This window comes from Callithrix jacchus, chromosome 6 (assembly GCF_049354715.1).
Source record: "Callithrix jacchus isolate 240 chromosome 6, calJac240_pri, whole genome shotgun sequence".
Lineage (NCBI taxonomy): Eukaryota > Metazoa > Chordata > Mammalia > Primates > Cebidae > Callithrix > Callithrix jacchus.
Window position 1 is genome coordinate 9,964,637 of NC_133507.1, and position 21,536 is coordinate 9,986,172.

At 46.9% G+C, this 21,536-nt stretch overlaps 2 protein-coding genes across 35 annotated transcripts in view; one reads left to right on the forward strand and one right to left on the reverse strand.

Annotated features, from left to right (window-relative positions):
* The first annotated feature begins 279 nt into the window (after positions 1-279).
* LYSMD4 (LysM domain containing 4) lies at positions 280-6,554 on the forward strand. 5 transcript variants are annotated; one of them, XM_002749071.6, is made up of 3 exons: positions 325-1,198; positions 1,984-2,264; positions 4,218-6,554. In XM_002749071.6, coding segments are annotated over exons 1-3 (891 nt in total). In that variant the 5' UTR covers positions 325-1,197; the 3' UTR covers positions 4,827-6,554. The 5 variants fall into 5 exon arrangements, with proteins under 5 accessions (XP_008996548.1, XP_002749117.2, XP_008996547.1 ...); XM_008998299.5 differs by having other exon boundaries at positions 325-887; XM_008998298.5 differs by having other exon boundaries at positions 325-439.
* Positions 6,555-17,327: 10,773 nt separating this feature from the next.
* MEF2A (myocyte enhancer factor 2A) overlaps positions 17,328-21,536 on the reverse strand; it is a 144,734-nt gene continuing 140,525 nt past the window's right edge. For 29 of the 30 annotated variants that reach the window (XM_078375980.1, XM_078375977.1, XM_054257197.2 and 26 more), the window contains one exon: positions 17,328-21,382. In XM_078375980.1, coding sequence (XP_078232106.1) covers positions 21,016-21,382 — 367 coding nt within the window. In that variant the 3' untranslated portion in view covers positions 17,328-21,015. The remainder of the gene's footprint in view (positions 21,383-21,536) is intronic. The other variant, XM_078375983.1, reaches the window with a different exon arrangement.

Below are 21,536 nucleotides of genomic sequence, written 5' to 3' on the forward strand. Positions count from 1 at the left end.
AGCCCCGGCTCAGCAGAATGCCGCCCACTTTGGGAGGGAGGAGCTGAAGTGCTTCACTGCCCCGAGCAGACACGAAAACAAGTCAGAGCCCGCGGGCGTAGCCCTGGTAGGCGGGTGGGCGGGGCGAGGGCCAAGTCTGGGCCGCGGAGCACCGCCCTCCCCGCCCCTTCCCCGCCCCTTCCCCGCGGTCCCGATAAGAGCCCTCCGCGCAGCCCGGCTCGCTCCAGTGCCCGCCCACCGCTAATTTCATTGGTTGCCTCGCCAGTCCCGCCCCCAGCTGATGTTCGCAACCAATCCGCAGGCGCGGCGGCGGCGGCAGGTCGTGAGTCGCGGGTCGCGGGTCACAGGTGGCGGGTCGCGGCGGAGGCTGGGCGCTGAGGTACCGGGGCCTGGACTAGGGGGCCGCGGTCTGGCTGGGGAGCCGCGCGGGCTCATGGCGGTACGGCAGCCTGGCCTCGCTCGTCGGTTCGCGGGCGGGCAGTCCCTCCCCGGGCTCCTAGGGGACCCTGCAGCTGGAGGGGCGGTGACCGCGACTGTCGAGGGCTGGCCCCAGGTGGCTAGGGTTGGGGGTCAGAGGTCGGAGGTCCTGCCTTGTGGAATGTTAGGGCCCTGCCCGTGGAACCCTAGGGCCGGGCCGCGCCCCGTTTCCTGTCAGCTCCTCTAGAGGCGCCCCATCCTTTCGCAGAAGGGACTCGGAGGGAAGCGGGCTTGAGAGCGGCAGCTGCCCCGGAGCTCGGACGCGAAGGCCGGCCCCGTCCCCGGGCTGCCACCGAGGTCCTGCAGTTGACCCTCAGCCCCTCGAGGACCGCTGGCCGCCTCCCTCCTCCGGGCAGGCTCAGGAGTGAGCGGAGCAGGGTGTGGCCCGGTGGCCCCCGAGGGCGCGGGCGGTGAGTAGGGGTCGCGCTGGGGCCACAGGCTGTCCCCGCGTGGGCTGTTCCCGTGTGGCTCCGAAGCCAACTGTTTTTGAGGTTGTCAGTCTGCATGCTTGAGATTTCCTTTCTGGAATCTCACCCGAACAGTTTGGAGCGGGGAACGGGGCATTGTGGCTTTGGCTGTTGACTCAAGGTGAAAACAGAAAGCAGACGCGGGGATGCAGTGAACGCAGAGTGACCCTGAGCACACTGGGCAGTTTCCTCCGGTTGACAGGCATTCTTTCGCCGCTAGCTGGCCCCACTACACAGAGTTAAACTGTGTCCAAGTAAGAGCGGTTTAGTCCCATAGTTCTCAGCAAGTGTCCGTAGCGTTGACCTTCTTAGTGAAGACACTTTGCAAGGTGTGAAGTATTGAATAAAAAGTGCCTGTGCAGAGGTTCTGAGCGGGAGGCTCAGTGCACGGAGGCTGGCAGCAGCCCTTACTTTCCATTGCAAGATCTCAACGGCTTCTTTACCACCCTGAGACCAAAAGCCTTGGGTTTTGGGGAGATGGCTGTGGATGAGGAATGGGGCACAAGAAAGGAATTCTTTCATCTTCTGCATGAAACGTATGCAATTAGAGAAGACAGTGAAGAGTTTTGACTTTGCCTGTCGTCTTCCATCTCAGCCAGCAGAAGCACATTCTTTTTTTTTTTTTTTTTTTTTTGAGACGGAGATTTGCTCTTGTCACCCAGGCTGGAGTGCAGTGGCGCCATCTTGACTCACCGCAACGTCTGCTTCCTGGGTTCAAGCGATTCTCCTGCCTCAGCCTCCAGAGTAGCTGGGATTACAGGCTTGCGCCACCACACCTGGCTAATTTTGTATTTTTGGTAGAGAAGGGTTTTCTCCATGTTGGTCAGGCTGTTCTCGAACTTCTGACCTCAGGTGATCTGCCAACCTCTGCCTCCTGAAGTGCTGGGATCCCGGCCGCATATTCTTTTTTCTACTGATGGTATTTGTTGAGTATCCAGTGATTAGGGAAAGGAATAACAACAAGACACTTCTCTTTAAACAAGGTGATGGAGGGATGATGATGTCTGATGTGGAATTAACCCTCGTGTTTGGTTTTCAGTGAACATGAGGCACAATGAAGTGTCAGCCAAGACCTTCCAAGGCCCAGCTGTTGTCTGTCGGACTCCAACCAGCCACGTATACATGTTTAAGAATGGGGACGCGGGGGACTCCTCTGAGGAAGAGTCACACCATACGATTCTGCGGCCCCGGGGCAAGGAGCGCCAGAAGAGCGGTGTCTACCATCCTCATCAGGCAGGAGCAGGCGACATAGTCCTGCTGCAGCGGGAGCTGGCTCAGGAGGACAGCCTCAACAAGCTGGCTCTGCAGTACGGCTGCAAAGTAAGACGCCCTCAGTTGCTCTGCCCCACTCGGCTTCCAGGAACACAGGGAACTCACTGCAGGGTGGGGGTCCTTGTTGCCCTCCTTAACCCCACCAGGAGTGGCCTGCTGTAGCAGCCAAGGACTCCCCTATTCAGCCAGAATTGGAAGGCAGGTGGGAGTACCTTTAGTTCCAAACTCTGGCCCCCAAAGACAGAGGGTTACTGCATTTCCTTCTCTGCAGCCGACTTCTCCTCTTCCACTTTTCTCCACACTGAAATTCTGAACCCTTTTTTTCTTCCAAGCATATTTCATTTTCGACCTAATGGGGCTGGAGCTGGCAGGCAGAATTATCCCAGTGTCTATGGCATGCTTGCTTTTCTTGCTACTTTTATGTTTTCTGGACCTTTCTTGGTGGTAGCTGATTTGTAAAAATTTACCTTCTCTCTTAGAACTGCATGATCTCTTGTATGCTGCGAATCTATATAACACTGTTTTTCTCTTTAATTATGTTTTTAGCATTCAGAGTGATTAACAGTGGCCAAGTAAGTAGGAAAGTATTTATAGAATCGCTGCATTTTCTCCTAGGTTCTAACTATTTTGCTAACACCGTATGACAAATTTCTATGGCCTCTAAGGGTATGTAAGCTACTTAATTAAGAAAATCTTTTGCTCCTACAAGTGTCTTATCTAACAAGGTCCAAATGTGTAAAACATGTTGTGTGGGGTGTTGCAGTCTTTCCCAGGGAAATAAACAGGTTGGTCTCCAGGGACACTCAGTGGTGTTTAAATTGTGCTGACATTTCTATTTGGCTGTATAAGCAGCTTCTGTAGGCATACTGTATGGTTTATAGAACGTGAAGCCTGTCCTAGAAAGACTGGAATAGATGCAGTAGGCTTCTTGGTTTGGTGATGTCTAAATCTGTAAATATACAAATTCTTTGATAAGTGATCGGTTTTCCTATTTGAAGTAAATAAATTTGCTCTTAGTTTATTAAAGATAGTGACAGAAAGAGCTCAAGGGTCTCATGCATTAGTTTCAGGACGTAATAAATTAAAAAATGCCCCCTACCCTGATTCAATTGTGATAACAGCAGTTACTAAATAAGATAATGGAAATGACTGATGTGGATGAGATCTGTTGGCTGTATTCACTTTCTAGTTTAAGTGAACTTATGAATTAAAAGTTTAGAGTTCATCTCTGATGCTTTTGGAAAGTTTTCAAACTAGCTTGAGGGAGGAGTTACCCTTTGACTTAAAATTTTCCCTACTTCTTAAATCTTAGTGTTTGGTTATGAGAGGAGTTTGTCATGAACTTTTTGTTACTTGGTAAAACTCATAGCATTATTCTTTTCTCCTGACAGTTAAGTGCATTAGCCGTAGGACACTTTTATCTAAAAAATAAGTAAGTTAATATGCCCCACAGTGTTTCTGGGAAAGAATATGCTATGGGCTTATCTCTCACCTTTACTACTGGTAAACTGGATTCTGAGTGTGTCTGCAGAGCTGGCTGAGGCTGTGTTTGGTGAATGTTAACATCTCATAGCTACTTAGTTCTGGCATGAGAGGGAAGTCAAGCAGATGGGGGCACTGTTGCCTCAGAAGTTAAAGGTGGAAACAGCTGTAGCATTCATGTTAGTGCCACGGTGGTTTCACCTAAAAGCGTTTTGTTGCAGTCACACTTTAAACAGCTCAAGAAAGATCTCTTTTTCAAAGCTGATCTTAAATTGTTCAAACTTTTAAATCTTTAGGAATATCTGATTATTAAACTATATATTAAGGCTGAGTAAAAGCCAACAAGCAAAATTTCAGCCTCAGCTAACTTTGTGTATAGGTGCAGTTTTTCAGTCTTCATCAGATTCTTAAGTGAAGTGGGCTTGAATCGTCCGCCTGAAAGGTTAAGAGCCACTTTTTGGAATGTTATTGTTAAGGAGCCTCGCATATTTTGTGACGTTTGTCTTCATGCTTTCCTAGGTGGCAGATATCAAGAAAGCCAACAACTTCATCAGAGAACAAGACTTATATGCTTTGAAATCTATTAAAATTCCTGTGAAAAACCATGGGATCCTAACAGAGACCCACAAAGAACTCAAACCCCTTCTGAGCCCGTCTTCCGAGACCAGAGTGACGGTGGAACTGCCAGATGCAGACAGAGCAGCCACAGGCACTGATGCCCAAGCCAGTCAACTGACGGATTTCTTTAAGGGGATTGACCAGAATATTGAGCGTGCAGTGCAGTCAGAAATCTTTTTACATGAAAGTTACTGCATAGATGCCTCCCATCAGCCACTGCTCCCAGCTCCTCTGAAGACGCCAATGAATGGTGCAGACTGCGGCATTCAGTGGTGGAATGCTGTTTTCATCATGCTTCTAATTGGGATTGTCTTGCCTGTCTTTTATTTGGTCTATTTTACAATACAAGCTAGTGGTGAGACCCTTAATAGTTTGAACACAACTGTCGTCCCCAATGGCTCGATGGCAGTGGGTACAGTTCCAGGGCAAGCCCCCAGACTAGCAGTACCAGTGCCAACCATCACTTCTGCAGACAGCCAGTTCAGTCAGGCCAGCCAGGCAGGGAACTAAGCTTTGTTGAAGAATCAGCCCAGCTTTAGTAGTTGGCTACTGATGTGCATCAGGTGTCACTGGCGATGTCCTAGGGGTGCTGCTTTTGTTTCCTGGGAAGCATGGACACTTCAGAAGTCATTCAGTATTCTCGATTGCACTGGCCCTGTGAATGGCCCTGCCCACTCTAAGCCTGCAGGGTCTAAAACAGCAGTGACCTCAGCGTCTATCCAGAGAGGTGCAGCAAGAGAGCAATTTCCATGTGACAGATGGCCATTTCTTGAAGACATTTAGTGGACTGGCCATGTGTTCATAGCACTGTGTGGGCCCCCAAGTTGGACATACTTGGAGGGAAAGAAATGGCCTCCGACAAGGGACCTGCAGTGTGAGAGCACAGGTCACCTGGCTGTCACAGTTTCCTCACTTGCTGTGGAGTAGGGATTGGCTCTGAGGAGGAGTGTTCTCTGTCTCCCTGGCAAAGGTGCTATGGAATACCCCTGGCATGTCACCTTCTTTTTAGGGAGTGACAGTTACAGTTGTAACAAACCTCCTTCATATCGGCCCGCTCAGTTAGCCTTTTTGAGGCAATGCCATTTCTAGAGTTGAAAAGCCCTGAACCCAAACTGCTGCACTGGTGAATAAAGGGCATTCCTGCTCCTGTCCTTTTACAGCTGCTTAGTGTGACACACAGGCACCCCAGGCTGAGCACACACTGAGCTGTGCCCAGTTCTTCAGGAGCCTTCCCACGGTGTGGCTCCCTGGATTCTCCCAGTTGGCCTTCTTGGAAGGAGCTGTTGCTGGCCAGCGTTTGCAGGGGAGGATGAATGCCTGTCACTGAGGCTTTACAGTGGGTGGCCCCTGAAGCGGGGCGGTGGCCCCTGAAGCGGGGCAGTCACCAGGCTTGCGCTGAGAGCCACCGCCCCTGTGCGCACCTAACAGGGCGCGCTCCTGCTGATGCTTCCCTGGCTCAGTTCTTCGGATCTCCAGAGCAAGAAGGCCACTTAGTCCTTTTTCTCTGGGTGACATCCTAGAATAACACTATATACAATGTAGCTCACATTACAGGACCGAAGGCTTGATGGAGGGGCTAGAGGTGGCCCTTGTTGTGAAAGTCGATCAGAACACCTGAGGGAGGAAGGGGTCTGCAGTTTTCCAGGCCCTTCTCGCTGCTAAGGCTGCTGTGGTGCTGTAGATGGGCTGGGATTGCTGGGCAGAGGCTGCTACTGCTGGTGAGCTGGTCATGCCCTGTGTGGCATAGAAGGGTGGGAGGTGCTGGGGTGGCTGCTGGCCTGGCCTCCAGGAGTTCTGCACAGGAGGTAGACACTGCCCAGATGCTGGGTGGAGGGATAGCGATGGCCTTTGAAACTGGAGAGAGTTTCAAAGGTCTCACCATGGAAGAGTGATTTCTGATTTCTTTCCTTTCAGTTGTATGTGTGGAAAACAGCTGGCCCGGCTTCCATTAGCAAATTTAAATCATCCTCAGTATTAAATTAGAGGCCAGAATGATCTTCAGGATTAGAACAACTTCTGAATCTTTGCAGTAGGAAATGTTTTGATATGCAAGTGCTTTTCCAGCCAAACGTCTGTGCTCTCCATGTCACTGAGGGCCACAGTTTCCTCTGACATCTGTCACTGTCACTTCACCAGGCAGGTCTTGGAGTCCCATGGCAAAATCACTTTTGTCAGACAAAGAATTAATGTATCCTTTACTTTTCTCTGGAATAAAATCATTTCTTCTGTGAAGGAAAATTCATTTCCCCTTTTTATGTTATTTTAATTGTTTTGAAGACAGAGTCTCTATCCACCAGGCTGGAGTGCAGTAGTGCGATTGGCTCACTGTACCCTTCACCTCCAGGGTTCAGGTGATTCTCCTGCCTCAGCCTCCTGGGTCGCACATCACACGCCCAGCTAATTTTTTATTTTCGGTAGAGATGGGGTTTCACCATGTTGGCTAGGCTGATCTTGAACTCCTGACCTCAGGTTATCTGCCCACCTTGGCCTCCCAAAGTGCTGGGATTACAGAAGCAAGCCACTGCACCTGCCCCCACCTTTTAAGATTTAGGGATTGATAATTTAGCATTAAAAGATGTGGGATGCTGCTGGAGAAGATGGGAGGTGTCTGTCAGGATGAGGCCTGTGCCTGTCCCTGCACCTGGCGACCCGCTCAGGGTTTGTGCTATGCCCAAGGTTACCTAGGCAGGGGCAGGACAAAGTGGTAGCCAGTGCTGTATGGCTGATTGATCGCTGACTGATCTGTATACAGGCTTTAGCATTGCTTTATTAGGTGTACCTACGAAACACCACGATACTTACTGGTCCTTATGTTACTACGTTCCCGGGGTCTTTGGGAAGTGAATATTTTACAGAAATAGTTAATTTGCTTCCTAGTCTCCAGTCTTTTTGTTTGAACTATAGTGCTTAATGTTGAAGCCCAAGGAATCCCCACTGTCAAGCAAATAAAGCTTTAATTTTACTCTGGAGAGAGAAAGCTGCTGGGACTAGCAGTTGCTGCAGGGTCACCCAGAACTGCCACGGTCCAGCAGAGGTGAGGAAGGTGTGGCCTGGCCTAGGAGTGTGTTGGGGGGATGGTCAAGCTCTACCATGCAAGGCCTTCCAGGCTGCAGTGGGTGGAGTGTGGAGGGGAGGGTGGGAGGAGATGTGTCTGAAGTCATGGAATTAAAGCCACTTGGGGCTGGTGCAGTGGCTCATGCCCGTAATCGGGAGGCCGAGGTGGGTGGATCACTGGAGGTCAGGAGTTTGAGACCAGCCTGGCCAACATGGTGAAACCCTGTCTCTACTAAAAATACAAAAATTAGCTGGGCATGGTGGTGCAGAACTGCAGTCCTAGCTACTTGGGAGGCTGAGATAGGAGAATGGCTTGAACCCAAGAGGCAGAAGTTGCAGTGAGCTGAGATTGGGCCAAGATCTGGGAGACAAGGAAGACTCAGGAAAAAAAAAAACAACACTGGAGACAGCAGAAGCCTGGGCTCCGCTGTAGGAAAGGCCCACAGGGCCATGACCATTTCTCTTTGGGAAAGACTGGGCTGCAACCCCAGGAGCAACAATTATATAAGCTGTGGTGCACCCTGGATGCCAGAGTGCTCCAAGAGCTTTATACGCTCGCTCACTTCACTCTCACTACCTTCCCATGAGCCAGGCACTTCTATCCTCATTTTAAAGATGGAAAAAGCAAGCTGCCTATGACCACACAGCTGGTAAATGGTAAACGGGGGTGCTTGGGAGCCTGTGATCTTAACCCTCTTAACCCCTTTCTGCCCTGCCCCCTGCTTGACAGTCACTGTGGGCCTTGGGGTAGGGCACCTATGGCATGATCCAGGCTCACAGAACATGGAGGATGTTCAAGGTCTCCAAGGCAGGGCTTCACAGGGGGACAGCAGACAGAAATGCTTCCTGGCCCCCTGGGGTACTGGCCTCGCAGTGATAAGAAAAGTTAGACCCATTGCCTGAATTGCAGTAACTAGAATCAGCATTTATCTGCCCATTTTCTTGGTGCAGAATCAACTGGATTTAGCCTCAGAACCAGTGATCCAGCTCCTTCGACTTTAAGAAACAAGAGTGACAGGAGAAGAGCCTCCCGTAGCTGCTTCCCTCCTAGCACTTAACACCTTGGGACTGCTCCTCCAAGCTTATTTGCAGAGGCCGGGTATGGCCTCAGGCCAGGCAGGGAAGGGGCTGGGGAGAGTGTGGATAGCATCCACTTTGCCTGTTCTCCACGTTTGGTTCAGAGGAGCTGACGCGAGGACAGGCACCCTCCCTGCTCCTGCACTGCCAGTCAGCCCCCACTGCCCCTGGAAAGACCAGTGTGGTGACAAAGTGCAGCTCCTGTGACTTGTACTCCTCCCCATTCCTGCTCAAAACTTGCAGAGAGAGACTGCCACCACAGGGTCAGCAAGAAGGCACGGAGTCCTACCACAACCTGGGGGAGGCTTTCCCATGTCTTTGGAAAACATTGCATATTGTACATGCCCATTTCACTACCCTGAATAAGGAACAAGTGCCACTTTCCATCTACTCATCCATAACCTTCCAGGACACCAATTATACCAAGAGGTGATGGGATAACATGACATGGCCCCTGCCCTCAAGGTGCTTATAACCTAGTGGGATAAGACCTACACTAGGGGCAGGCACAGTGGCTCATGCCTGTAATCCCAGCACTTTGGAAGGCCGAGAAAGGTGGACTGCTTGAGCCCAGGAGATTGAGACCAGCCTGGGAAAGATGGTGACACCCTGTCTGTGCCAAAAAATTACAAAAATGAGCCAGGCGTAGTAGTGTGCACCTGTAGTTCCCGCTACTTGGGAGGCTGAGGTGGGAGGATAGCTTGAGTCTGGGAGGTGGAGGTTAGATTGTGTTGCTCCACCCCAGCCTGGGCAGCAGAGCCAAACCCTGCCTCAGGAGACATAATAATTTTTTAAAAAGACCTATGTCAGAGTAGAAACACGGTAAAACAACGCTGTGCCCACAGAGGGAAATGGTGACAAGTGACTGATAAAGCGAGAAGGGCTTTCTAGAGGAGATGACATTTCCTCAGTGGACATCTGAAAGAAGACTGGGATTTAGAAATACGGCAGCGATGGTTCTTTTCAAAGAATCCTGTTCAGTGGGAGCGAAGGCCTAGAGGGACTATGCAGACGGAAAACTACGAATAGTCTGGCGGCCTGGCATGAAGGAAGGGTAAATGGAGCTGTGGGAAGAGGCTCCTGTACTAGTTTGAGGCCAGGTTCTAGGCAACCCTGAATTCCACATTTGAGTCATCTGGACAGGATTCGACAGACAGTGGGAAGCTATTGAAAGTCTCTGCGCAGTGGAGAATTGAGCACTAAAGTGAAGAATGGCAGCCACAGTTTTGGAGAGGCTCAGTGGGAGGAGTGGGGAACTTAAGAAGTGATTGTCTCAATCTGTACTCCTGGGGTTTAATTTCTAGAGGTGACTCGTGACAACATGGAGACATTGCTTCTTGCTGATGCCACTGCATGGCAAAAAAGTTTTATTACTTGCAATTCGCAAGAGAAGGGGGCACACCAGGCCCCACGGGGCCACATGGGGGATGCACCCATGTTGGGCAGGAGGCAGAAAGGAGCCAGGGGCATGCTCAGGCAAGAGCCTTCGTCATGTTTCTGTGGGAAAGAGAAGGCAGGGCAGGGAAAACAGGCTAGTCCTGGGAACAGCAGTCTGTCCCCAGTCAGCAAGACCCTCAGAGCCAGAGCATCAAGAATACAGAAGAAAAGAAGGAGCTACTACAATAAGGAGGAGGGACTAAAGTGGGCCCTGCGGGGAAGGGGTGCCAAGCAGACAGATGCAGAATCCGAGACAGCCCAGGACAGTGACGTGGCTCAGACCTGGCAAAGTGATTCTGACGAGCCTTGGTGTGGCTTTCATCACATTTCTGTTTGGGGGTCATTGTTCCTTCAATCTGTGGGTTTATATAGGTTCATCTAATTTGGACAGATTTTGGCCATTATTTCTTTGAAAACTTTTTCCTCATTATTTCCCTCCAATTATTTAGCTCATTTGTATTTTATTCATAGTTTTTGTTTTCTGTTTTATTTTGGATAGTTTCTATTGCTGTTTTCCTTTGCAGTGTCTGTCTAATCTACTACTAATTCCATTCAGTGCATCTTTTTTTTTTTTTTGAGACAGAGTCTTGCTCTGTCATCCAGGCTAGAGTACACTGGCGTGATCTCGGCTCACTGTATTCTCCACCTCCTGGGTTCAAGTGAATCTCCTGCCTCAGCTTTCCAAGTAGCTGGGATTACAGGCATGCACTACCATGCCTGGCTAATTTTTGTGTTTTTAATAGAGATGGGTTTTCGCCATGTTGCCCAGGCTGGTCTCGAACTGACCTCAAGTGGATCTGCCCGCCTTAGCCTCCCAAGGTGCTATGCCTGGCCCAGTGCATCTTTTACTATGGGTCTTTTTAATCTCTAAAGGTTCTATTTGTGCCTTTTTAATATCTTCTATTTCATCCTTGTGTTTATGTATTCTGACATGTGGAGTATATTTGTAATAGCTGTTTTAACATCCTTATCTGCGAATTGTCATTTATTCATCTGCCTCCCATTAGAGATTGTATGTTCTTGTTTTTCTGCAGGCCTGGTAATTTTTGGTTGCATGCTGGACATGGTGAATTTTCTGTCGTTGGATGCTGGCTTTTGTTGTCTTCCTTTAAGTAGTTTGTGCTTTGTTCTGGGGCATGGTTACTAGGAATCAGTTCCATCCTTCTGAGGCTTGCTCTTCTGCTTAGCAGGTGAAGAGCAGCCTGTAGTGAGGGCTCATTCGGCCCTGCTCCCCGGGCAATGCCTTCTGAAGACTTTTCAGTCCTGCTCCTGTGGCGAGGCCTTTTGAAGATTGTCCCAGTGCTGTGTGTGTTAGGAGGTCTCACCACCTAACACACAGCATTGATAACCTAGTTAATAACCACCAACAATCTCTCTGGTGGGAGCACAGATTATTCCTGGCCCTGGGTGAGCTTTGGGAATTGTCCCGCCTACTTTTTTCTCTTGGCTCTTTTCCTTGACTCTGTGATTTCCTCACATGCATGTACAGGCCAGTACTCAGCCAAAGACTTGGGGGAACCTCTGTCCAGCTTCCCCCTCCCCAGTATCGTGCCCCCACAAATTCTAGGTGCCTCAGCTTCCCTGAACTCCAAACTCCATCTCCTCAACTTGACCAGACCACCTGTCTCTGTCCTATGGCTTCAAACCCTCCAGGTGGTGAGCTGAGGCACTCATCAGTTTCACCTGGTTTATTTCTAGTCTCTGAGATCACTGTCCTGCACCGCCTGTTGTCCAAGGCCTCATATCTTTTGTTGGATTCTTTAAGGTGAAAGAATATCCCTGGTTCGTGTTATTCTAATATGGCCAGAAGCAGAATATCATAGGCCAGGGTGAGGGGAGGGGCAGCCAAAATGGTGGCTTAAGAGGGCATGACTGGTTCTGAGGCAGGGCCAGGGGAGCAGGGCTGTCAGTGGGCTCTAATTTGTGAGCCTGGACTGGATCACAAGACAGGAAGCCAGAAGGGGCAGATTTTCTTAGAAGGGCTTGGGAACGAGTCCACTAAATTCCATGCGCTGTGAAACTGACAGCTGCTCTGGAGGTGTCGTTGATTTAGTTCAATCAACATGACCTCATTCCCCCTGTCAAGTGCCAGGCTCCCTGTTTCTGAGCCTTAGCTCAGCTGAGTAGTTGGAAAGGAAGGGACAGCCCAGGTACCAGTCATCCAGACGGTGGCAGCGTCACCCTGGCTCCTTATTGCCACTTGAGATCATTGCTCCTCCCTCCTCCTTAAATCCTCCTACTTCTTTGAAGCACGTGCTATCAAAACACAGTTCCTGCCCCACTTCCTTGTTGCATCATCTACAGATCTCCTGGTGGCTTCCTCTCCTCCACTGATGACTTCAGCACCATCCTTGATATCCCTGTAGGTCAATATTTCATCCTTTTCAGGTTGTATCACATGTAGAAAAGAATCAAATGTGTCTAGCACCCTGAGGTACACTGGAGGGGAGCTGATGATAGTCACGTGAGCCTTAATGTCTTAGAGAAAGGGGGCAGTGGTGGTTTTGTTCTGTTTTGGTTTTTGAAATGGGTGATAGAAAAGCGTGCTTTTATGCTGATAGGAAAGATCTAGGAGGGAGGAAGAAATGGATGCTGCCAGAAAGAGGGGATGGTTGCAGCAGCAAAGACCTTGAGGAGATGCTGGAACCCAGGATACAACACAGGTTTTGACTTAGATAAGGGCACCAAAAGCCCCTCGACAGCGCCTGCAGGGAAGATGCCTGGCTAGCACGTGGGAAGGTGAGGTGGGTCTCATCAGATTGCATCTATTTTCTCAATGGAAAATGTGAGAGCAAGTGACCAGCTGAGAAAAGAAGGAAATGGTCTTGGAGGTGTGAAAGGAGAGGAGTCACAGTAAAATAGTTATGTCTGAAAGAGAGGAAGCCAGCACACTGGCGAACTGCAGTGCATCTCTGGGCAGTGCTGAGAGCCATTTACAATTTGTGGTCATGAGGAATGAAAACAGAAGCTCCAGAATTAGCCCCTTCACTCAATGGAGTAAAGGTGGACTTTTTAATAAACGGTACTGGGACAACTAGAGAGCCTTTCATTTTTATGTTTGTTTTTCTTTTTGTAGAGAGGAAGTCTTGCTGTGTTGCCCAGGCTGGTCTCGAATTCCTAGGCTCAAGTGATCCTCCCACCTCAGCCTCCCAAAGTGCTGGGATTACAGATGTGAGCCACCGCACCTGGCCACAGAGAGCCTTTTGTAAACACATAAAATTAGATCCATATTTAAGGATAAACAAATGGATCAGCAATCTCAAAGTAAAAGGTGAGCTCATTCCAGTACAGGAGTACACAGCTGGATTCCTCTCTAACCCTGGTGTATGGAAGTATTTCCAAATGGAACTCAGAATCCACAAGCAATGAGATTGGTACATTTGTCTCCACAAGAATAAAATTTTGCATGACTAAAGCACCACAAAAAAGGAGTTATTCATACACCAAAGGGTCAATATCCCTAATATAAACATAACCCTTCAAAGTCGAGGGATGAAAGTAAAAAATCTAACAGAAAAATGGAAAAAAGGAACAGATATTCACACTTGAGATTAAAATGCTCTCAACATGAAAAAACGCTCAATTTCACTCATAAGAGAAAGGCAAATTACAACATTGAGACACACCTCTCAGACTGGTAAAAATAAAACTACGACGGCACTCTGCTGGCAAGGATATCCTCATACACTGCTGGAGGAAACGCAGACTGATACAGCTCCTCTGGAGACCAATTCGGCAATGCCTTACAAAACTACACGTGAACTTCCTCAGCAATCCCACTTCTAGGGGACTACCCTGAAGATAAATTTTTGACAATACAAACATGTACACGCATAAGGTTATTCACTGACGACTGCAGAATCCTGGGAACAGCCTAAATGACTGCACACAGGTCAGCACTACGGCACATCCACACGTGGCTGAGAACTTCTGTGAACTGATCACTCTGTGGTTTCCAGATATTAAGTGGAAAAAGCCAAGCTCCCTATTGTACAAGGACAGGAAGGCTTAAACCAGAAGCTAAAGAGTAGCTGTCTGTAGGGGAAGGTGGGAGAAATAGGGATAGGAACGGGCCAGCAGGGGCGAGGAGAGGATGTTTCTCTGAGCATCTTTTTGTATAGCTTAGAAACACAGTAATGTTTCAGATACTATTCATGTACCCCTCAAAAAAAAAGCACCAAAACCAACTAGGATGGAGGAGGGTGCCCTGAGTGAAATAAAAGCACGAACAGGTGACCCTAACCATACTACGGATGGGTGAGATGAGCACACTGGAGGGACTGGATCGTGTAAGGCCAAAGGCAAAACCACATCAATGCTCTTACCTAGTCAGTCAATGAGTGTTCCCTACACGGGTATGGGCAGTTCTGGAAATCTGTGTACACTGGAACAGAACAATAAGAAAAAGGGCTGTAGATAATAAGAACTGGTTTCCCAGACACAGGAGAAAGAAATTACAAATGAGGAAAGGCTAAAATGAACCCAGGGGCATTGAATCGGAATCCAAAGCATTAGTGTAAACCATGGCTTTTGACACACATTTAGATAATTAGGAATATGGATATGTGTGTGTGTGAGAGCGTAACTACGGGTATTTCCTTGTGTCTGCAGAAAGAGCCTGAACACGGTGACACCCCAGTAACAATAAACACATCTAGTGCCCAGATGTGGTTTCCAAATACCATTCTCCACTAAAAGGAACCAGGAATCGTGGGAAAAGTGGTTGATCCAACAAGATGAGTGTGGTGCATCTTGTGGTGCCACAAAGGACATGCTAAAGCGGGTGGAGGGACTCAAATTTAACATGACAGGCCACCTGATCGAGCCCCTAATGGCCAAAGCTGAACAAATGGAGAAGCAAAATAATGGCAGTACTAGATTATAACCCACAGGAAAAATAAAGCCCATGAGTCCATAATGCTATCATTAGGTAAATGGGAAGGGACAGCTGTTCCTTGCAGAATTCCAATTAATAAATGTGGAAGAAAGCAGGCAGCTCCCACAGCTGTAGACAAGATGCAAAATTAGTAGGTGAAAATATAACCCTGCATCGTCTCAAGGTTTCTCCTCCAATCTATTTATCAATTACAAAGGGAGAGAGAGTAACTTCTTACAGTGAGGAAACCCTGTGAAAACCTTGAACCAAGCGATCCAGGTCACTATCACCTGGAGTAAGACATCACCAACGTTGACTCCATGATGTATGGACACATCATTTCCATGGTATTCTTGCCAAAATGCACAGCTTCTTCCAGTCATCACATCAGACAAATCCACACTGAGGGATACTGGACCAAATAACTGAGCAGTATTCTTCACAAGTGTCAAAGGTTATACAAGGCAAGAAAAGCTGTAACAAGCGACAAGGGAATGTGGGATCCTGGAGTAGATCCTACAACAGGCATGAGTGGAAAAAATGGTGACATTCAAGTAAGGTATTTAGGTAACAGCGCTGGATCTTTTTTTCTTTTTAATAAAGATGGGGTTTCACCATGTTGGTCAGGCTGGTCTTGAACTCCCGACCTCAGGTGATCTGCCCGCTTTGGCCTCCCCGGCCAACAGTGCTGTATCAATATTAACTTCCTGGTTCTCAGACTTGCGCTATGGTCATGTACATGTTAGCACTGGAGAAACCCCGCTGAGGGATATGTGGAAACCACATTATTTTTCCAACTCTTCTGTAAGTCAAAAGTGAGTTCAAAAGGAAAAGTATGTAGTAAAAGTAAAAAACAAGGTGGGACTGTATAGTGAAACCAGTTAGTACAACTGATTTCTTTGTTCCACAGCTGCGTTTGCTTTGGTTAGCTACAAAGCAGGCCCATCATGCATCTGTAAGAAAGTGACTGGGGTGTAGGTAGGCCCTGGCCTCTAAGCTGAGTAGGGTGCCCTGTCAATTTGGGTCCTCTGGGAAGCAAGACTGAGATGGAATTAGGAGCACCAAAGACTGACACCCCACCTATGTGCAGCTGTTGGCTGGAGCTGCCTGGGAAGAGCTTGTCCTCAGCCCAAAGCCTGCAACAGCTAGGATCAGGGCTTACCTCTCACAGAAGGGGGTCAGCAACTCTCTGTGGGATGAAGACACGAGCCCACTCGACTTGAGAAGTTTGGTGTTTCAGGCGCTGATCTGAAACCTCCTGGCTCCGTGGAAGATGGGAAGACACTCCTTTCCTCTCTGTTTTGCAACTGAGTGGTCCTCGGGCTGCTTGTGAACACTGGACCACTGGATGGTGCAAGGCTGCAGCCAATCGGCTGGCACAGGGCTCCGACTGAAAATCATCTTGGCTGGTGCCACAGAATCAGCCTGAAAACAAGATACCGCCTAGAGCAAGGCACCCGGGGAGCCAAGTAGGAAAATGCAATGAATTGATTTTAAGTAGCTGCAGCTGTGATGAGAGTATTTTTAGCCACAGGACTCAACTAGCTTTCAAAACCTGCTAATAAGAGCCCCACTGTAGCCAGCACAAAAATTGGGTTTTCAGTTTGACACCAGGAATTTGCTTAGCTAGGAGCTGGCTTAGGAGAGACATCAGAAGGAGAGAACATTTTCTACTACAAGTTGAAGATTGTTCGTTTTCTAGCTGAATTATGAAGGAAGATGACTATTAAATGTCCACCAGCATATTGGGATGCACACCTAGCATTTTTTTTTTGAGACGGAGTTTCACTCTTGTTGCCCAGGCTGGAGTGCAATGGCACGATCTCGCCTCACCGCAACCTCCGCCTCCTGGGTTCAGGCAATTCTCCTGCCTCAGCCTCCTGAGTAGCTGGGATTACAGGCACACGCCACCATGCCCAGCTAATTTTTTGTATTTTTAGTAGAGACAGGGTTTCACCATGTTGACCAGGATGGTCTCGATCTCTTGACCTAGTGATCCACCCGCCTCGGCCTCCCGAAGTGCTGGGATTACAGGCTTGAGCCACCGAGCCCGGCCACACCTAGCATTTTTGAAAAAAAAAATTCATACCATCTGTCTTCTGTTGCCTCTAGCTCAGCATCATGTATGCATTTTGGGCAAAACTAATCATTTCACACCCCTAGACTTTAAAGAGACACACAATCTAATGATAGTTCTAACAATACCCACCCCCTCTAACACCCTTTGGTGTATTTTCTGTGAGAAGCAGTTACTGGAGGCCAAATGGACTGCATCCATCCCAGCACTGTGCATGGGACAGCCGGGTCAGGCCCTGCCGGGACTGCATGGCCCGCTGCTTCCTACAGGCTCCAGGGCTGCCCAAGCAGGGATGGCGTGGAAGCCAACACGGGGGAGGCAAGTGGGGGCACTGGGACAGTTTCCTTGACCCTGTCTCAACCCAGAGAAAGGGGGCCAGCAGGTGAAAAGATCTTCATGAAAGGAATGAAAAAGGAAGGGGCTTTAGGGGTAGGGGCTGCCTTGTGGCAAAGCCAGCGTTTCCCCAGGCAAACAGACAAGAGTCTTGATGCACAGTGAGAGCCAGTCCGTCTTTACTGGAGTGAGTGCGGGAGACAAACAGTTTACAACGACCTCTAGCATTGTCTTCACCATTTGATAAAAAGTTCACTATTATATTTATTGTATAATGAAGAAAAACAACACATTCAGGGAAAAATTGAGATTAACTTATTTTTCTTAAAAGGTTCATCTCAAGGATGGCAACAAAGTCCAGCTTGTGCCGCCAAACGGTTTCACGTGATCAAACCGTGTACAGCTTCTTGTGTGAACTGTTGACTACAAACATTTACCAAATACATAAATCTCTTTTAAAAAAGCCATTTTAAATATAGCAAAGCAGTGTCTTCTTGCACAGCAAAGTGAAGAAAGTTTCTACAGAGAAATAGAAGTTTTACATTTGTAAAATCTTTTTCACATTCTAATCATCTAGCTTCTTATGATCCAATGCCAGGAGTTTTCAGGTTCCTTATTTACTATGTATTTCTTGTGCGCATGATGGTTAATACAGAAATTATGTGAATGCATTATTGGTTGTCCTTAAAGGAAATGGTAAAACATGTATTGTTCTTTTCGAACAAACCCCTGATTTAGTCTATAACACGATGGACAGAATTGGGCTCAAAAGATGGAGTTCTGATTGGGACACCTGTGTACACACAGTGGTGACGTGCATTGCAGTGGAGCAGCGGTTAGAATTCTGAAGAAGGACAGCTGCTGGAAACTGTACTTTAACCAGTGCAATTTACTCTAAGCTTTTTTTGTTTTTGTTTTTTTAGTAATAAAATACTTCTGGAGGGATAAAATTTTCTTGCAATGGTGTCTCATACAAAATACGAGTCTAAAAGGGTAAGAAAAGACGGTTCTAAAGCAACACCATTAGCGTTGTCCCCACTCTAGGTTGCTGTCCACCCAGAGCTGTGGGACATGGGCGTCTGGGTGAGATGTCTGTCAAGTCCATATGCTCCATGCCACACTGGGCGTATGGGAAAAAGGTTAACAGTCAAATATTCAGTTCCTGAAAATGGAATACACTGTTGCTTGGTCAGTGTGATTTAAATACAAACTCCGAGCCTTGAGTAATATTATTTTAGAAAACAGTAGTTGTACTGATTATAAACCTGCATAGAAAGAAAGACTATTGAGATACAGTCAGAAAAGCCATCTCATAAGGCACACAAGAAAATAGACAGTAAATGTGAATGTGTTAACTCCTATTCCAATGTACAGCAGAAGTTCATGAACATGCATAAATAATAACGAAGGAATCACTTAACACTTTCAAAGCTATAAATGGTTTACAAAGTGGTAAGGGATTATTCTGGAACTTCAGTGTTGGGAGACTGCCTTATTTGGATTAGGTGTGGCCTTATGAAGAAATGTGCCTGTAAGTAGTTCAGTAAAATAAGTACATTTTTAAAGAAAAATCCTTTCTGAGTAAGGAGCCAAATGTCTACACTGAAGAGAAGAGAAAGCACTGTCATCCTCCTCTTTTTGCCTCCTCGAAAGTTACTACCCAAACTGCCATGAGAACAGAGCCTCCAGTTTGCAGCCTGTGATGCACAGGCTTCTCCTGCACCTGACACACCTATGTGTCAGTCAAGAAATCTGGCTGATGATTTGTCACAAACAGCAGATGAGGAAAATGTCAAAAGGAGCATAATTTGGGGGCGGGGGAACAAAATGTATGTAAAAATTGTAGGTAGCTGCTCAATATTGTTTAAAATATAAAATAGCAATTTTTAAACCCTTGAGTTTTTCAGGAAAAGGAGTATGTAAAAATCTACAAGGAAAGATATACAGGACTTTCAATTTTGCTCATGGCACAAGCCCAGTAAATGGATGAACTTGCTATCATCCATTAGCTGTCTTCCTGTAAGAATAAGGCCTTGTTTACAATCCAAGCTGAGGGTGGCACTAATTCTAATTAGGATGGCAAGAGTCACGCCAAGGACCTGCACCGTAAAAGCGTTTCTCCCGCACACCAGCGCGTCACTGTGACGCGCAGAAGAGCTGACCTTGGCAGGATTTGGTTACCAGCCGCATCATTCTGTTTTCAGAGGTCAAGGAGAAAAGACCCCTTTCCCCACGAGTATCCCCTAATCATTACCACTTAGAAAACCTTTGTGCTCATCTACTATTCGCCATTTTCTCTAATATTAATTAAATTAGGTCGGCTTTTTCTACTATATTTTTTTTCCTCACAAAAGGCAAGTTTTAAATAATGCCTTATAAAATCTGTTACAACACATTTTATACTTATGCAGGATGAACTTAACACCAATTTTTTTTTGCCACTTTGCTATTTATGTACACATATAAAATATATCATGATGCTCAACCCATACGGCACAAAGATTACAACGTAACATCACACATTCACCACCAGTGAGGGGAGAACCCCTTTATACAATCCTCTGAAAAAACTGGGCTAATAATTAAAATCCAAAGTACAGTATATTTAACAAAATAGTAAATATTAAACAGTGAATACTTAATAAAGGACCTCGCCTTTCCCCCCCAAAATTGGCGGCAATCCACAAAAATATACTTTTTAATCTGGTGACCATACAATAGGTACTTACATCAAAGGTGATAATATATTTAAGATGCTATATACACAAAGAGTTTGGCTCAACTTTCAATTTATATATAGAATAAGTGTTCATGGCTTTTTTTTTCCAAGGTTCTGCTTGCAAGATATTTTTGTTTGTTTTCCCCTCTTAAAATAAAACTAAAAAGTTAAACCAAGATAAAGCTATTCTCTAAAAAAAAAGTTACAACATATAGCTTTGGCTTATATAAATAATTCATAGCAGAATGTGTTCAAAAGTAGTGAATATAATTTTATATATAGTCATCAATTCATAAGGGTGTTTTCTTTCATATAAAATATACATGAGCTAAAATCAGTTTCTTTAATTTTTAAGATATGAATGTAAAAAGAAACTTCTGACATATTCCAATTATAACTTAATATATTAATTTTACTTTAATGCTCTATATTCTAGGCTAGTATTTTCTGAATATCTCATGCGTGTTTTCTATTCTCTCTTTATTAGCTAAAGATCACTTCTTGACCCAATACATTTCTGCACGTGCAAAAGTTATGTGTGGGGCTTTTTTCTTTTGTTTGCTTTTTAGTATCAACAGCCCTTTCCCATGCACCCCTTTGCAACAGAGACCCATGCCAGGTTGGATAGTTAATATAAATGACATTTTATGTACAGTATTGCTTTCTTGGTTCCTGCTTTTCTACTGCTCTGCTCTACAAAGCATTTGTTCTTAAGTAACTACAGTCACCGCACAGTTAAATAAAACAAGTAGGGGCCCTCTAGGTTTCTGCAAGCTAGTGTGGGAGAATTATATATGGGTACACGTTTCTCTGCAAAAACGGGTTATCTTTATGAAACAAGTAGTCCAAGGAAGTGCCAGACTGGTCTGTGCCTACAGGGTGCTTTGTCTGCCATGGGACACACATCTGCAGACCTATAAGGAGTTTGCAGGGAAGTGCCTGATTCTGTGTAACACACACCCACACATACACACACACTCACACCCACATACATATATATGTAAAGGGATATATATATGTATGTATGTACATATAAATATATTTAACTCATGTCCTTATTTACCGATTTAGATATGCAGGGCAGTTCACTGCAGTGACACAAAGTACAAACATCAGCCTGGAAGTCTTAGGTCACCCACGCGTCCATCCTCATTCGCTTTACAGAAGGGCTTTCTCTGTCCTCAGCGTTTGGGGGTCGGCCAAGCACAATTGGAGAATGGAAGTCGCCCCGTGGATCCTCCCGATCACTGCCATCATAGGAGCTACTGGAGCTGCTGAGACTGTCCACAGGGGAGCGCCCCATTTCCTGTCGGGGCTGGGGCTGCTGGGGTTGTGGCTGTGGCTGCGGCGGCGGCGGCTGCTGCTGCTGCTGCTGCTGGAAGCCCGATGGGGTCATTCGATCCCGGGGAGGCGAAATTGGTTCAGACTTAATGTTGATGTTTTGGTTGGTATTAATGGATAAATTGGAACCCTGAGATAACTGCCCTCCAGCACTGAAGGAAAAAACAAAAGAGATGTCAGATGGCTTGAGAGTGCGTCTGCAAAACCGGAATGAGACAGTACAGACACTGCCTGATGGAAAAGGGCCCAGAGTCTGAAATCTTGTCAGAATTCCCCAAGGCTGGTTTGGATCATTTCCTTCAGTGC

Coding starts and splice junctions, on each gene's coding strand:
- LYSMD4 (XM_002749071.6), top strand. Junction 2,265..4,217: donor CTCTGCAGTACGGCTGCAAA/GTAAGACGCCCT, acceptor ATGCTTTCCTAG/GTGGCAGATATCAAGAAAGC.